The sequence below is a fragment of the Hemitrygon akajei genome, chromosome 11 (assembly GCF_048418815.1).
Source record: "Hemitrygon akajei chromosome 11, sHemAka1.3, whole genome shotgun sequence".
Taxonomy (NCBI): Eukaryota; Metazoa; Chordata; class Chondrichthyes; order Myliobatiformes; family Dasyatidae; genus Hemitrygon; species Hemitrygon akajei.
In genome coordinates this window covers 163,073,887-163,091,872 of record NC_133134.1, presented here as the reverse complement: position 1 = coordinate 163,091,872, position 17,986 = coordinate 163,073,887, and the positions used below count along the sequence as shown (strand labels likewise).

At 45.2% G+C, this 17,986-nt stretch overlaps 1 protein-coding gene across 2 annotated transcripts; it reads right to left on the bottom strand.

Annotated features, from left to right (window-relative positions):
* Positions 1–1,673: 1,673 nt before the first annotated feature.
* Positions 1,674–13,672, bottom strand: srxn1 (sulfiredoxin 1 homolog (S. cerevisiae)). 2 transcript variants are annotated; one of them, XM_073062126.1, is made up of 3 exons: positions 13,006–13,672; positions 2,681–2,886; positions 1,674–2,039 (listed from the first exon to the last, which is right to left on the bottom strand). In XM_073062126.1, exons 1-3 carry the CDS (start codon positions 13,279–13,281, stop codon positions 1,964–1,966), a joined length of 558 nt encoding a protein of 185 aa, XP_072918227.1. In that variant the 5' UTR covers positions 13,282–13,672; the 3' UTR covers positions 1,674–1,963. The 2 variants fall into 2 exon arrangements, with proteins under 2 accessions (XP_072918227.1, XP_072918228.1); XM_073062127.1 differs by having other exon boundaries at positions 2,789–2,886.
* Positions 13,673–17,986: the final 4,314 nt, after the last annotated feature.

Here is a 17,986-nt window from a genome sequence, read left to right as displayed (position 1 = left end):
TGACTCACATGAGGTTATGCATTTAAGGTGCGAGGGGGTCAGTTCAAAGGAGTTGTGCAGGGCAAGTGGTAGATGCCTGGACACTGGAGGTTGAGGGGAGACAGGTAGATGTTGAAAAGAGGCATAGATAGAATAGGCAGCCACCAACTATTTAGGTTGTACAGTGTGGAAAGTAACCAGAAATTGTCAGGGAAAGATACGGCACAGAACTCTTTTGATATCTTTGTGATCTGAACTGTTTTATATTCTGTATTTTTTTGCCTTTTGTGCGATTTGTTCTGTTTATGTGTGTTGGGGGTTTGATATTTTTCTTTAAGCTGGTCGTGGATTTATGGAATTCGTTGCCACATACAGCTGTGGAGGCCCAATCATTGAGGGTGTTTAAGGAGGAGATTGATAGGTATCTAATTAGTCAGGGTATCAAGGGATATGGGGAGAAAGCCGGAAATTCGAACTAGATGGGAGAATAGTTTAGCTCCTGGTGGAGTGGCAGAGCAGACTCGATGGGCCGAATGGCCTACTTCTGTTCCTTTGTCTTGTGATCTCTTTCCCAGGGTTGAAGTGTCTAATAATGGTAGTAAGGCATTTAAACTGAGAGGGGGTAAATTAAAGCAGATCTGCAGGGCAAATTCCTACACACCTGCTGGATGCCTTACCAGGGGTAATGGTGGAGCCAGATATGGCAGAGACATTTACGAGGCTCTTAGAGAGGCATACGGAGGGAATGTAGGATACGGACATTGCGTAGGCAGAGGGGATTTGTTTACTTAGGCATTTAATCAATCTGGCACAGCATAGTGAGTTGAAGTGTCTGTTCATAAGACCATATGACATACTGTTGGGGCAGAATTGGGCCATTTGGCCCATTCAGTCTGCTCCACCATTCCATTGGGGCTAATTTATTACCCCTCTCAATTCCATTCTCCTGCCTTCTCCCCATCAGTTTTGACGCCCTAGCTAATCAGGAATCTACCACCCTCTGCTTTATATATACACAATCACCTGGCCTCCACAGTCGCCTGTGGCAATGAATTCTATATTCACCATCCTCTGGCTAAAGAAATTCCTCTTCATCTCTATTCTAAAGCGACATCCTTCTATTCTGAGGCCGTGTCCTCTGGTCCTAGACTCCCCAACTATGGGAAACAGCCTCTCTGCATCCACTCTACCTAGTCCAGGAGTTCCCAACCCTTTTTATGCCATTGACCCCAACCATTAACCTAAGGACCCCAGGTTGGGAACCCCTGATTCTAGGCCTTTCAATATTGGGTAAGTTTCAATGAGATCCCTGCCTCAGTCTTCTAAACTCTGATGTGTACAGGCCCAAAGCATGTGCTGTGTTATTCTACACTCTGTCACCTGTTGTTGTACCTGGCTCAATCTAATATCACAAACTATTTAGGTTGTATGGAGTGTGTAGAAAGGAACCAGAAATTGTCAGGGAAAGATACGGCACAGAACTCTTTTGATGTCTTTGTGATCTGGTGTTTTATATTCTGTATTTTTTTTTGCCTTTTTTCGATTTGTTCTGTTTATGTGCGTTGGGGGTTTGATATTTTCCTTTAAGCGGGTTCCATGGTTTTCTTTGTTTCGTGGCTGTCAGTGGGGAAGATGAATCTCAGAGCTGGACACCGCGCACATACTCTGATAGTAAATGGATGTTGACTTTGGAAAGGTATTCAACAAATAATCTTTATTTGTTTAATTTCTGTTGGAAGGGAAGTGATGCTCCACACTGACAGATCCCACAGTGTACATTCCTTATGGTAAGCACTGGCCAGTGAGCAACTAAACCAGATGATTGGAGGAGAGCTCGGCATGGGGTCACACTGATGGAAGCCGCTTGGAGTTTTTGTCGGCATGATCATCAGCTGCAGGAGGTAGTGGATACGGCGGGCATCCTTATTCAGCACCAAGCGTTTAAGCATGCGATTGCACCATCCTCCACTACCACAGCTTGGCTCTATTTCCACCTCTGTAGCTTGAAGTCCTGCCTGTTCATTGTAGATTCACCCAGTGCAGAGTGAGGCCATTCAGCTCTTTATGTATATGTAGGACAAAGAAAACATCAGTGAGACTGTCCCACTTCCCAGTTCCCAATCCACAGCCCCGTAGACTATAGCCCTTTAGACCATAAGACATAGGAGCAAAACTAGGCCATTTGGCCCATCGAGCTCTTGCTCACCCTGACACAGATAAAACTCCTCCTCATGTAGTAGGCTCACACTCCCACTAATCTTGTCCAGTAGTTAGTACAGTGCACTACAGACCCAGAAATCACTGATCGGGGTTCAGCCTGTAAGGAGTTTTTACGTTCTCCAGGTGAACACATGGGTTTCCTCCAGATTCTCCGGTTGCCCCCCCACCCCCCCCAAACATTCCAAAGTTAGGATCAGGGTTAGTGAGTTGTGAGGTGGGCACGCTATGTTGGCACCAGAAAGGTGGTGCGCTTGCAGACAGCCCAGTACATCCTCAGACTGTGTCAATCACTGATGCAAACGACACATTTCACTGTACGTTTCGATACATGCGTGACAAATAAAATCTTTTGAATGCCTCTCTAAATCTCTCAAGTAGAGTTACTGGCCTCTCTAATTAAGGAATATAATTAGAAAATAAACTTTTGTCAGCAGCAGGAGACAGACAGCTGCATCGGGCAGGATGTGCCTCATCCCTTCACCGAAGGTTTGGGGTTGATGATCCCAAATACATCCGCAGGTCCGCGATGGTGGACTTGATAATCTTGGCAGGAATGGTTTCCATGTTCAGACGCTGGTAGGCTGCGTACCGGTGACACCCTCCGAATGAGTAGTAATAATCTCCACCTTGCTGACCCTTAATCCATAAGACATCAATCGCAGGCACTTTGTGCAACGCTTCTGGGTTCTGAGGAAAGAGGAAAGAAGAGTTGCAGTGGTTTACTGTTTTAGCAGAGCACAGGGTGGAAAATCAACCGGCCTTTCCCCTGCATAACCAAGAGCAAGTGGGAGAGGCAGATTCCTGGGGTAAAGAGGGGCAATCATGGTGCCAGGGTGTGGATGAGAAGGGAAGGGGGCCCTGGATAGGCCACTGAATCCACGATGTTGTACCGATACTAAACGGCAGGCTAGAGTGGTTAGTGTGCCAACCTGCCGTGCCAGCCTTCAGGGTTCAGTTCCCACTGCTGTCTGTAAGGAGTTTGTCCTTTCTCCCTGTGTCTTTCCTCCTAATGTTCCGGTTTCCTCCCACATTCCAATTAGTAGGGTTACTGGTCACATGGGTGTAACTGGCTGGCACGGGCTCATCGAGACAGAAGGACCTGTTACCGTGCTGTATGTCATTCCAAAGATATATAATTATGGTTAGTAATTTGTGGACTGCTGACGCAAGTGACGTATTTATTTATTGACCGTTTGAGATACAGTGAGGAATAGGCCATTCCGGCCTTTCAAGCTGTGGTGCCCAGCGGTTCCCTGATATAACCCTAGCCTAATCATGGGACGACTGACAATGACCGGTCAACCTACCAACCGGTACGTCTCTGGACTGTGTGAAGAAACCGGAGCACCCGGAGGAAACCCACATGGTCACGGGGAGAACGCACAAACTCCTTACAGGCAGCGACAAAGCAAAGAAACCCAACTGAACCCCGCAAAAAAAAAAAGATTGTTGAACACCCAAGGTGCAAGAGAGAAACACATCATGCAAACAATAAAAGTAAGCAAGTTTCACACGAGCAAGGAATCCCCGGGGCTATATGAAAATAATGTCCTCTGAATCTTACGTTAGCCGCTATCTCTCTTTCCTTTGAATGGGATTTCCACGTTAGCAAACCAGACAGGCTCAGTTGCCAGCTAGCCAGAGAACTGTACAATCTGTGAAACTGGTGCCACCCTGCCTGATTCTGAGAGACGTCCCCATGGGCATCCCGATCTGCACGGACCCTTGAGTTTGTGTGCTGTTCGCTTCTTTCCCCAGGCAGGTCAGTTTGATCAATCATTTTAGTTACCCCTCCATGTTCCTCTTATTACCCCTGTCACTGCACAGAAGTGTAAACACTTTAAAACACTGTTTACATTGCAAATATGTGCTGGTACTTATGTATTTAAGCACATTTTATTCCATATCTGTATGTCTAACTTTATTTTTATACACTCAGTGGCCACTTTATTAAGAACCTCCTGTACCTAATAAAATGGCCACTGAGTGTATGTTCGTGGTCTTCTGCTGCTGTAGCCCATCCACCTTAAAGTTTGATGTGTTTTGCATTCAGAGATCAGTCTTGTAACGTGTGGTTATTTGATTTACTGTCGCTCTCCTGTCAGCTTGAACCAGTCTGGCCATTCTCCTCTGACCTCTCTCATTAACAAGTCGTTTTCACCTGCAGGACTGCCCCTCACTGGATTTCTTTTGTTTTTGTTTTCCAAACCATTCTCTGTAAATCGTAGAGACTGCTGAGCGTGAAAATCCCAGGAGATCAGCAGTTTCTGAGATACTCAAACTGCTCCACCTGGCACCACGGTCAAAGTCACTTCGATCACATTCATTCCCCATTCTGATGTTCAGTCTGAACAATATCTGAACCCCTTGTCCATGTCTGCATGCTTTTATGCATTGAGTTGCTGCCTCATAATTGGCTGATTAGATATTTTGAATTAACGAGCAGGTGTACCTAATAAAGTGGCCACTGAGTGTAAATAGTTGAGTAAAGTTGATCCTTAATCCTTAACATACGACTCTCGGTTATCAGTTAGGCAGCTGCACCCATTGGCAACAAGGCTAAAGTTGCAGCAGTAACAGACGAGTGCTGAGAAAGGGGACCTCTGAAGGAATACTGGTGTGAATCCTGATATGGGTGAGGGCACGTATAAAGACAAGGAAGTGTGTCCCACTATTTAATCCGGAAAATTAAAAAAAAATCAGGCAGTGGACGTTGAAGAGCAGAAACAATAACTCCAAATTAAGTGGGTTTAGTCTACAGGAAACACGAGAGGGAGCGGGAGTCTGCAGGGAAATGCACCTCTACACAGTCTGCACAATGAGTGGTAGTACTGAAATGGCCAAATAGATTCTTAAGATGTGTTTCTTGAGGGAATAGCACAAATCCAGGAAGTTGATAGTTAACTCATACAAAGCACTGACCCATCCCATGCTGAGCATTGTTTACAGTTCTGGGCACTGTACCAGAGGGGGGATATCCTGACCTTGGAATGAATACAAAGGGGAGCAAGTAAAGTTGTCAAATGGGATTAGACAGCTGAGCTACGAAGAAAGACAAGGGATGTTTACGTTGGACTAAGGCGACACTGGCTCAAGGTTAAATGTGCCTTGATTACAAAATCCCCATCCTTGTTTTCAAAACCTTTTCACGATCTCGCCCCTTCCTATCTCTGTAGCCATCTCCTGCCCAACAGAACGCCTAGATTTTGGCAATTGCCCAACTCTAGCTTCTCTGCACATCCAACACTGGCACCATTTGCAGAGGCCCTAATTCGCAGAAGTTCACCCATCCCCAACCTTCATTCTTCTCCTTTGCTATTCCCAAATCCCATCTCCTTCGAAGTTCAAAATCCAAAGCAAATTTATCATCAAAGGTCATGTACACTATCCTGAGATCCATTTTCTCGTGGACATTCACAGTGAGTACAAGGAAACACAACAGAATCAACAAAAAACGTATGCAGCAAAGACAGACAAACAATCAATGTTCAAACAACAACAAACTCTGCAAATACCAAGGTAATAATAAATAAATAAGCAATATATATTGAGAACGTGAAATGAAGAGACCTTGAAAATGTGTTCATAGGATGTGGAATCCATGTGGGGGTGAGTGAATTGAGTAGCGTTATGTCCTCTGGTTCAGGAGCCTGATGGTTGAAGGGTAATGATTGTTCCTGAACCTGGTGGTATGGGACCTAAGGCTCCTGTACCTCCTTCCCAATGATAGTAGTGAGAAGAGAGCATGGCCTGGATGGTGAGGATCGTCGATGGTTGATGCTGCTATTATGTGGCAGTGCCCCTTGTAGATGTGCTCAGTGTTGGACTGGGCTATATTCACCATTTTCTGTAGCTATTTCTGTTTTTGAACATTTGTATTTCCAGGCTGTGATGCAAACAGTTAGGATACTCTCTACCTATCCAGCGACCAAGTCTCTGGATTAGTGGTTGACTAGGTTTCCTTGTCCAACTATCTAGAATGTCAACTTCTGAGCTGACTCTCCATTGGTTGGATGGCAGAGGTTGTCCATAGAGTCATTCAGCATAAAAACAGGCCCTTCAGCCCACCTCATCGATGTTGACCAAGATGTTCACATAAGCTAGCCCTCTTTGCTCTCATTTGGCCCATATTCCTCTAAACCAGTAGTTCCCATTTGTTTTTTATGCCAATGAGCCTTACAGTTAACCAAGGGGTCCGTGGACCGCAGGCTGGGTACCCCTGTTCTAAACCCTATTGATGTACCTGTCCAAATGCCTTTTCAGAATCAGAATCAGGCTTAATATCACTGGCATTATGTGGTGAAATTTGTTGTTTTGCAGCTGCAGTACATTGCATTACATAATAAAAACTATAAATTACAATAAGTATATATAAACAAGAAAATTAAATAAGTAAGCAAATAAGCAAAAAAAAGAGGAAAAATACTGGGATAGAGATCATTGGCTCATTATCCATTCAGAAACCTGATGGCGGAGGGGAGGAGGCTGTTGCTAAAATGTTGAGTGGGTGTCTTCGGGCTCCTGTACCTGCTCCTTGATGGTAGCAATGAGAAGAGGGCATGTCCTGGGTGATGGGGGTCCTGAGTGATGGATGCTGCCTTTCTGAGGCCCATGATGGAGCTGGCTGAGTTCACAGCCTCTTACAGCTTTTTCCGATCCTGTGCAGTGCCCCCCTCCCCACACCAGACGGTGAAGCAACCAGTTAGAATGCTCTCCACAAACAAGAGAAAATCTGCAGGTGCTGGAAATCCGAACAACACCCACAAAATGCTGGAGGAAGTCAGCAGGCCGGGCAGCTTCAGCCTGAAATGTCGACTGCACTTTTTTCCATAGATGCTGCCTGGCCTGCTGAGTTCCTCCTGCATTTTGTGTGAGAATGCTCTCCTGTAGAAATTTGAGGGTGGCTTTGGTGACACACCAATTCTCTTCAAACTCCTAATGAAATACAGCCGCTGTTGTGCCTTCTTTGTGATTGCATCAATATGCTGATAGATTTTCAAAGATGTTGACACCCAGGAACTTGGAAGTGCTCACCCTTTCCACTGATGAGCCCCTCCATGAGGACTGAAAAGCCCTAACTCACTCAACCTATCCTCACAAGATATGCTCTCTAATCTAAAAAGAATCCTGGTCAATCTTGACTGCACCATCTCGAAAGGTTCCACATCCTTCCCATAATGAGATGACAAGAACCGAGCACAATATTCCAAGTGTGGTCTTTGTAATTGCATCAATAATTTTTCAACAATGTTATCGAACACTGTTCATCTACTTACCTTAGCAACTTGTTCCACATACCAACACCATTTGCCAGAAGATTGCCCTTCAGACCCCCTTTACGTCAAGTCAAGTCGTTTTTTATTGTCATTTCGACCATAAACTGCTGGTACAGTACACAGTAAAAACAAAACAACGTTCCTCCAGGACCCTGGTGCTACATGAAACAACAGAAAACTACACTAGACTATGTGAGACAACTCAAGGCTACACTAGACTACAGACTTACACAGGACTACGTAAGGTGCACAAAATAGTGCAGGGCAGTACAATAATTAATGAATTAATAATAAACAAGTCATTAGGCACAGTAGAGGACAAATTTCAATATAATAATAAAGGATGTAGGTGTCAGTCTAGACTCTGGGTATTGAGGAGTCTTTCTCCTCTCTTTAAACCTCTGCTTGTAGTTTTTGGCCCCCGTTCTCTGGGAGAAAGACCAAGTGCACTCACCCTGTCTGGGCCCCCCATGATTTTATATTCATCTACAAGTTCAATATTCCTAGAAAGATTAAACTGAGGTCACCACTACTGTTCTCCTGTTTACACTTATTGCCGAATCAGTAAAGCAGTCGACATAATCAAAGACCTCACCCATCCCAGCCATTCTCGCCCCTCTTTTCTCCCTTCGGGCAGCAGATACAAGAGCCTGATAGCACGTAGCAAGGACAGACTCTTGAACAATAAGGTGGACACTTGACCTCCGGATCTATCTCATTATCATCTTGCACTTTACTGCTTAACTGCACTGCACTTTCCCTGTGGCTGTTGCACTTTATTCTGCGTTGTTATTGTTCTACTGGCTGGCGCAGTGGCACAACACTTTACAGCGCCAGTGACAGGGAGAGCGGGGTTCAGTTCCCACCGCTGCCTGCAAAGAGTTTGTACGTTCTCCCCGTCACTGCGTGGGTTTCCTCCGGTTTCCTCCCACAGTCCAAAAACATTCTGCTTAGGGTTAGGGCTACTGAGTTGTGGGCACGCTATGTAGGTGCCGGAAGTGTGGCAAAACTTGCAGGCTGCCACCCAGAACATCCTCAGAATGTGTCGGTCATTAAATCAAACAATATATTCAACTCATGTTTTTGATATTTATTGCTTATCTATTATCATTGTTATTATTTCTTTCTTTTTGTATTTTCAGTTTTTTGGCTTTTGCACACTTGTTGTCCAAGTTGATGTAGTCTTTTATTGATTCTGTTGTGGTCATTATTCTATTATGGATTTATCAAGTATGCCTGAAAGAAAATTAACCTCAGGGTTGTATATGGTGACATGTGTGTACTTTCATAATAAATTTACTTTAAACTTATTTCACTGTATGTGTGACAAATAAAATAATTTTAACTGTATGTGACAAATAAAATAATCTTAACTGTAATCCTATGCTCCACAGAAGTTTGTCCCAGTCTGCCAAAGCTCTCCCTCAATCTCAGTCCCTTGAGTGCTGCCAACATTCTTGTAAATCTTCTCTGTGCTTTCTGCTTAGTGACATCTTTCCTATATGATGGTGACAAAACTCTAGGCAGATCTCGAGATGCAGCCTTAACGTCTTGCACAACTCAGCTGCTTCTTTTCACAACCCGATGGGCTGAAGGGCCTGTACTGTTCTGTAATGCTCTCTGTTTATTGCAGTCCCATTTGTGGAAGGTTGCTGCATACAAAATGACTCTGTGCTTTCAATGCAATAGTGCTTGAAAGGTCTTCTTCAGTTGTAAATGGGTGTGGTACATAAGACACAGGAGGCAATTAGGCAATTTGGCCCATTGAGTCTGCTCCGCCATTTCATCGTGGCTGGTCCATTTCCCTCTCAACTCCATTCTCCTGCCTTCAGCCCGTACCTTTCAGGCCTTGACTAATCAAAATCAAGAACCCGTCAGCCTCTGCCTCAGATGCACCAGTGACTTGGCCTCCACAGCCGCCTTTGGCAATGAATTCCACAGATTCACCACCGCCTGGCTAAAGAAATTCCTCCTTATCTCTGTTTTAAATGGATGTCCCTCTATTCTGAGGCTGTGCCCTCTGGTCCTAGCCTCCCCCACCAAAGGAAACATCCTCTTCACATCCATTCTGTCTGGGCCTTTCAACATTTGATAGGTTTCAATGAGATCCCACCTCATTCTTCTAATTCTTCTAAATTCCAGTGAGGACAGGCCCAGGCCCATCAATCCCTGCTCATGATAACCCTTTCATTCCCGGAATCATTTTAGTGAGCCTAGCCTCCTCTAAATCTTCTCCAATGTCAGCACAGCCCTTTTTTAAATAAAGGGCCCAAAACTGATCACAATACTCTAACTGAGGCCTGGCCAGTCAGCACAGCCCTTTTTTAAATAAGGGGCCCAAAACTGATCACAATACTCTGAGGCCTGGCCAGTCAGCATCACACCCTTGCTTTTATGTTCTAGTCCCCTTGAAATGAACGCTCACATTGTATTCACCTTTCTCATCACTGACGCATCGTGATAGGTGCCACACAAATGAAAACTATTGCTGTTTAATGAGCTCCCCCCCACCACCCATTCTTAAGGGAACATAATAACTTAAGTAGGCCTTTCCGGTCTAGGGAGCCCGTGCCACCCAGTGCACACGTGTGAGCAATTAACATACCAACCCATACGTCGTTGGAACGTGGGAGGAACCTGGAGCACCCGCGGGAAACCCACAGTCACAGCGGCAGGAACTGAACTGGCTCGTTGGTGCTGTGTGGCACCTCCATCATGTCTCATCACCATGGGAAAGGAGTTTTTGAAGGAGAGGTTTCCAAAGTATTTTTGCCTTGACGTTAGTTGGGAGGATGGTTTATAATGTTTTTTTTAAAAAAAATCATCTCAGTATTTGTATATTTAAATACCTGAATGGGTTTACAACGGTTGGCTCATTCAAAAATCAGCACGTCCAGGACATCCGTGCCTGCCCAGTCAACCACAGAAATTCGGAATTTACTGAGGGATTTGGAACTCCGAGTCCCTCTGTTCACTCGGAGGATATCCACGTTGGAAGCCCCTCACCCTGGGATTTCCCAGTGTTAAACTTAGGGAATTGCCTCTCAGATCCTGCAGGGGTCAGACTTGAAGCAGGATCTTGACCCCTATCATAGGGAAAAGACTTTACTAGACAAAGAAAATGTAGGTATATGTATTTTAAGAATACATTTTGGATTATTTTCAGGTTTTAAATTATTCATAATTGTTTCGGGCATTTTAATATTTTTAAATTTTAATTGCTTACATTTCAAAATCATTTGCAACTTTGACCTTTGGCAAAGTTGGGACAGGATTTAATAAACTCAGAAAACCTCAGCCCACAAAGCTGTGCCGAACATGTCCTTACCTTAGAACGACCTGGGCTTACCCATAGCCCTCTATTTTTGCCAGCTAACAAAGCAGTTTTGGAGGGTCTGAACACAACCAGATTCTGCAGACCTGTTCATTTTTCTCCACATATGCTGCCCGGCCTGTGTTTTGGGCGTGTTACACAGGGGTCTGAAGCCCTGGGAGTCTGAGAAGTTGTGGCACAAGACTGACCCTCAGCGGTACAAAGCAGACACGTACGGGATGTGAGAGAGAACCATGGGGCGGTGATTCCCTACACTGGTCACAGTTATCACCCCTTGGCCATCAGGCTCTTGAACCAGTGCGGGTAACTTCACTTGTCCCAGTCACTGAACTGCTCCCACAAGCTATGGACTCACTTTCGGGGACTTTTCATCTCGTGAATATTGTTTATTTATGCGTTAATTATCGTTTTTCTTTTGTATTGCACAGATTACAGTATTGTATTTTGCACATTGGTTGTTTGTGCACCCTGTTTGATGCCCTCTTTCACTGATTCTATTACTGTTCTTGGATTTGCTGAGTATGCCCGCAGGATAAAGGGCTGTGTATGGTGACATACTTGCAGGGTTTAATAATAAATTTACTTTGAACCGGCGGTGCATCTCTCTCTTAGAACCGCCAGGAGGCTCAGCCAATGAGGTTGGGTGGGGATCCAAACCAAATATGGGCCCTGTTGATTCAATTACCCAGGAGAGTGGCAGCAAGCACCCCGAGAGTTAGTAACTGCTGTATTACTTTTGGGGAGTGATCAGCCTCGTGCCAACAAAGAACTCTGCAAAGACAATAGCCCAGACGCAGAGTTTCGATTCGAAATAACTTCACTTCATCCTCATCCCCCCATTTCCTGAAGGTTGTTACAGCGGGGGAGGGGGAGGGGGGATAGGGGGAGTGGTAATGGAGACAAGCTCCCATTACCTATTAAATGTTCCCAATGACGTGCGTCTCAAATACCCTCTTGAGAACCAAGTCCAGCTCCTGGCCTTCGCGCCCGGCGGAACCATTTCTACTGACAGAAGGGGCAAAAGCGGGCTACTAGCGCCTTAAAACCAGTCGCTTCGGGCAATTGGGGCTCGAGAGTCACGGTTGGCAGCTCGTCTAGGAGAAGGAAAACCGATCTCAAATCTCCGCTGCCTTGCGGCTGTACCCACCCATGGGGAGGGCTTCGGGTGTAAACCCCGAGGGGAAATCCAGAGCTGGAGTCCCTGAGGCAGTCCGACGCTGCTGGCGGTCTCTGCCCTTCCTTTGGGGTCATCAGCCGCGTGGAGAGGGGGAGCCCGCTACATGGGCAACAGCCTGCTCCCCCTGTCGTACCGCCGCGGCGAGCGCATCGTGTAGGCATGGCCAACCCCGACCAACGGAGAGCCCCTCATCTCCCCCACAGATGCTGCTCGACCCGCCTAGTTATTTGTTGTTCCGGATTTTTAAAAAAAATGTTTTGTAGTTTATGTTCAGTTTGCCCCATTACTAACACATGACGGGACTATTTACGGAACTCGGAACACGTTGGAACTGAACAGAGAACCATAAACATACTAGGCATAAGAGATGCTAGAAATCCAGAATAACACCCACAAAATGCTGGAGGAACTCATCAGATAAGGCATCTATGGAAAAGAATAAAAAGTCGACGTTTCGAGCTGAGACACTGCGTCGGGACCAGCATTTTGTGCGTGTTACATATACATATTACGCCCTTTATATAAATCGGACGTGTTTGTTCTCCACTGAAGCAATCCCCTAGGAATCTGAGACTTACACCACTGTCTTGAACCGGAAGATAACGAAGCAGGAAGTTCCAACGCTTGTTAATATCACAACTCAATTAACAATAACGTTTAGTTCCGTAAACCTCAGACTACCTGTATAAACATCATCATGTTCCTATCAACATTCACAAAAGCTAATGTGAAGAAGATGAAAATTCAGATTTTAACTGGCGGTTACGTTCAATCACACCCGAACTCAACTAAAGTGAGGATTAGTCCGGTATTTCTAGCTGCTAGCCACTGGCGCGGACCCTGTTCACCCAGGGAGTCCTATGAGTTTAATTCTCGGCACGAATTAAATAGAGTATTGCAGTACAGATACAGACCCTTCGGCCCATCTAGTCAGTGCCGAATTGTTATTTTACCTAGTCCCGGCGAATAGATTCATACAACACAGAAACAGACCCACTGACTGTTACAGACGCCTATACCTTGATGGTTTCCATTAAACTCTTGACCTTATCTTCGTCCAGCACGGGCGGGAAAGGTCTGATGAGGATTCTCATGGGTATGTAGTGAGTCTCTGGGACGTTCTCAGAGTGGATGCTCTGTATCCCTCTCGCTCCCTCCTCGCTGAGTTTGCTGAGGTGTGGATCGTCGGCACTCTGCATGCCTCTTCCTCCACGGATGTTGCAAAGTGCGGTTGAAGTTTCCGAGCACCGAAGCGCGGCAAGAAGTTTGCTGGCGAGCAGCAGACGTGGATGCATTGTATCCTTTACAGTTGCTACACACTCAGGACTGTCCCATTCCCAGAGAAGGGGAAACGCAGAAAGAAAATCATGGCAAACACCTCAGCCGCACCGAATAGGGAAACACGTTTCCATCCGGATTCAACTCAGAGACGAGTCATACCTTTCTTTCTCAATGCTCAGCCTTTAATTAAGTCTCTATAGTTAGTGAATCTAATGGCACGACGAATAATTGCCCTCTCCAAACAGGGGTTAGTTTTTGCCTTTTTTTGCTAAGTCATGATGAATAGTGTTACTTCAAGCCGTTTTAGCTCGGGGCGATTCACCGGCGTCGCTAAACAGCCGTGCTTCTATTTAAGGTTCGCCACACTGTCACGTTCTTGTAGAATGCGGCGCACTGGGCGATACCACTGAAGAATTATATTCTGTGGCGAGTCCGTCTTTGCAGATAAGAATCTGTTGTAAGCTCTCATAGAACATAAAATAGAATAGGAACGGGAACTGACCCTTCTGCCCGCGATGTCTGTGCCGGTCATAATGCAAAATTAAGCTAATCCCACCGTCCTCTATCTATTCATGTGTCTGTCGAAATGTCAACAAATGCCACTCACTGGAATTCAGAAGAATGGGGGTGGTAGTGGTTGTGGTGGGGGTGGGGGGGGGAGAAATCTCCTTGAACCCTATCGAATGTTGAAAAGCCTAGATAAACTGGATATGGAGAGGATGTTTCCTATGGTGGGAGAGTCTAAGACCAGAGGACACAGCCTCAGAATAGAGGGGCGTCCATTTAGAACAGAGATGAGGAATTTCTTTAGCCAGAGTGTGGTGGTTCTGTGGAATTCGTTACCACAGGCAGCTGTGGAGGCCAATACATTGGGTGATAGAGGTTAAGCCAGAGGTTGATAGATTCTTGATTTGTCAGGGCAAGAAGGGATACCGGGAGAAGACAGGGGACTGGGACTGAGGGGGAAATCGAGCAGCCATGATGAAATGGCGGAGCTGACTCGATGGGCCAAATGGCCTAAATCTGCTCCGGTGTCTTATGGACATGTCCTCTCCTCATTGTTACTGTCAGGAAGGAGGTATGGGAACCTGAAGGCACGCACTCAACGATTCAGGAACAGCTTCTTCCCCTCTGCCACCCGATTTCTAAATGGACATTGAACCCATCAACACTACCTCACTATTTTATTTCTGTTTTTTGCACGACTTACTTTAACTTAACTACTTACTAGACGTATATACTTAATGTATTTCTGTTTCTTTCTCTCTATATATTTATCATGTATTGTTCTGCTGCTATAAAGTTATCAGATTTCACAACACTTGCCGGTGTTATTAAATCTGATTCTGATTTATCGTAGGGGGGCCAGGTTCCGCCACTACCCCTGGCAGCGTGTTCTAGGCACGTTCCCTGTGTGGGGAAAAAAAACCTGACTTTAAATCTTTAAACTGTCCTCTCTCAACTTAAACACATTGCGTGCTCTTTAGTATTTCCACCCTGGGGAAGTGGAAGAGTATTTTATAAACTTCCTTTTTTAAATTTTTTTAATCAAAATGTCCTCAGTATGCACCGCATTACACACTTCTCCCATTTGGTGCCCCTCCTCTGACACCACGTTCCCCTTCAAGGTTCGCTCTGATTTCTTTACAACTGTGCGGAGCAACCATCGCTCTGAGCAGAAAACACGGCGTGAAAACAGCGCGGCACTTTGTCATTTGAATATTTAGAATGGAAAGTGAAAAATTACATACTTCTGATTTTATTTACTAATTGAAGGGTACAATGAAGTACAGTAGTACAGCAAAGGAAATCTTTCACATTTCGTGAACTTTTTTCTAGCCGTGTCCAGTTCCAGCTTCGTGACCACAAAGGTTGAGTTCGCGGGGGCATTCCGGCGGCTGCGCAGCCGTGTTTCGAGGGGGCAGTGTCCTATCAAAACTGTCAAAGTAAATCAGAGGAAATTTATTTCCAATGTACTTACACTCAATGGTCAGTAAAAACCGCCGATCATTCAGGTCTCCCTCCTCCTATTTGTGACACATACCGGGACCATTGCAGAGGAGGGCCCCGAAGCATTGTTGAGGATTCCTACCCCAATCTCTCTGAATCACTACCGTCAGGAAGGAGCATCGGGAGCAGGACCGCCAGACTGGGTGACAGCTTTTTCCCCTCAGGTTGTGACATTAATGAATACCCTGCCACCACCGAGGTCTCGGCGCTAGGACAGTGATCCGTTTGCTGCTTACCTGTGCTAAGCTTCACTGCAGACATTTTGAAATGTATTTTATTAATTTATTTATAGTATAATTTGGGATGCCAGTGTGGAGATACATCTCTGGCCAAGGAGGTGTAAGGTGCTCCTTCTCTCTGCTAGCCTGCAGGTTACCCTTGGGTGAGGTGTGGCACTTGCTTAGCCCCCAGTCAGGGTCACGTGAAGCCACGGGAGCAGGTGGGGGATGGTCATACGAGCAGCCGGTGCATATCACAAATCCTGGTTATGTGACCACTGACGCCAAGCAGACAATCTCTGAAGAGTATTGATAATGGCTGGGGTCACCCATCTTGTAAAGACACTGCCCGGAAGAAGGCAATGGCAAACCACTTCCGTAGAAAAATTTGCCAAGAGACTATGATCACCCACGTCATACGACACAGCACATAATGAACGAATGACAGTATAATATTTGGTTTGTGTTCTGTGTGGGATATACGTTTTGTGGGTGCACCGTGGTCCAGAGAAACGTTGTTTGTTTGTATACATGTACAGTCAGATGATAATCAACTTGAACTTGAACAATTTATTAGTTATGAGTACCTTATTACTCATGTGTTCATGGTCATCGACTGCTGTAGCTCATCCACTTCAAGGTTTGAAGTGTTGTGTGTTCAGGGATGCTCTTCTGCACACCACTGTTGTGATTAGATATTTACATTAACAAGTAGGTGTACAGGTGTACCTAATAAAATGGCCACTGAATGTACGTCACCATATACCACCTTGAGATTCATTTTCTTTCAGGCATTTACAGGTTAATTCCTGGGATGGTGGGACTGTCATATGTTGAAAGATTGGAGTGACTGGGCTTGTATACACTGGAATTTTGAAGGATGAGAGGGGATCTGATTGAAACATATAAGATTATTAAGGGATTGGACACGCTAGAGGCAGGAAAAATGTTCCCAATGTTGGGGGAGTCCAGAACTAGAGGCCACAGTTTAAGAATAAGGGGTAGGCCATTTAGAACAGTTGAGGAAAAACTTTTTCACCCAGAGAGTTGTGGATCTATGGAACGGTCTGCCTCAGAAGGCAGTGGAGGCCAATTCTCTGGATGCTTTCAAGAAAGAGTTAGATAGAGCTCTTAAAGATAGCAGAGCCTAGGGATATGGGGAGAGGGCAGGAACGGGGTACTGATTGTGTATGATCAGCCATGATCACATTGAAAGGTGGTGCTGGTTCAAAGGGCCGAATGGCCTACTCCTGCACCTATTGTCTATTGTAAATAAGGAAATACAATAGAATACAAAACTGTACATAAAGGTAGACCGACAAACAACTGATGTGCAAAAGAAGACATTGTGCAAATAAAAAATACTGAGATCACGAGTTGTACAGACGTTGGAAGTGAGTCTGTAGGTTGTATCAGTTCAGAGTTGAGGTGAGGTCAGTGGTTCATGCTGTGGGGTAATAACTGGTGGGGTGGGATATATGGCTCCTGTACGGAAGGAAGTTATCCTCCGTGGTTCATGCTGTAGTGTAATAACTGGTGGGGTGGGATATAAGGCTCCTGTACGGAAGATATTACCAATGGGAAGCCGCTCATTAGTGTTTGCCTTACAAATTTGTTTATTTTTATTTACGTATCCTTTCAAGGAATCCGTGAAGATTGTCCACTCCTACAACTCGATGACCCCCCTTTCAAACAAGGAAGGAAAAATACCGCACTTTTCCAAAAAATATTATTCTCATCATTCTTCCCAAATTGCTTTACACCCAATGATGTGTTACTGTGTCTCAACCCTTCGCCTGGCATCCAGGAACACATTACTGGGTGTAAAGCAATTCGGGAAGAACTGATGAGGTTAATACTCTTGGGAAAATGCAGACCGAAACCCGGACTTCCCATGTCCCTCCGCAGATTCTGCCTGACCCCCTGAGTTACTCTGGCAGGCTGTTTTTTTCCCCGTGTATTTTTAAGGTGTGGTCACTGTGGTGATGTGGGAAGTGAGGCAACCAATTTCTGCACAGCAACCTCCTTCAAAAATCAATGGGAAAATGGTTTCTCTACAGTTCCAGCTGGCTTGGTAAAGCAGCCAACATAAAGACCTCACCCATCCAGACATTCTCACTCCCCCCACCCCTCCCATCAGATGGTTAAGTTCCAAAGACATCACCACCAAAAACTTGCACTACAGTCAGTGGCCATTATATTAGGTACACTTGTACCCTTGCTCATTAATGCAAATATCTAATCAGCCAATCGAGTGCACCAAGTCAATGCATAAAAGTGTGCAGATGTGATTTGCTGGTCAATAGTAAATGACTGCATTCCCAAGAATAAATTACAAAACCGTTTCAGCATAAATGATTCATTTTAACTTGGGGGAGAAAGCAAGATTCTAGGATCTGGGTGGGTTTTCCACTATAATAGGCGAAGGTATGGACAATCAATGCATTTGGTGTTTGGAGTGTGGCCACTTTATTAGGTACACCTGTATGTC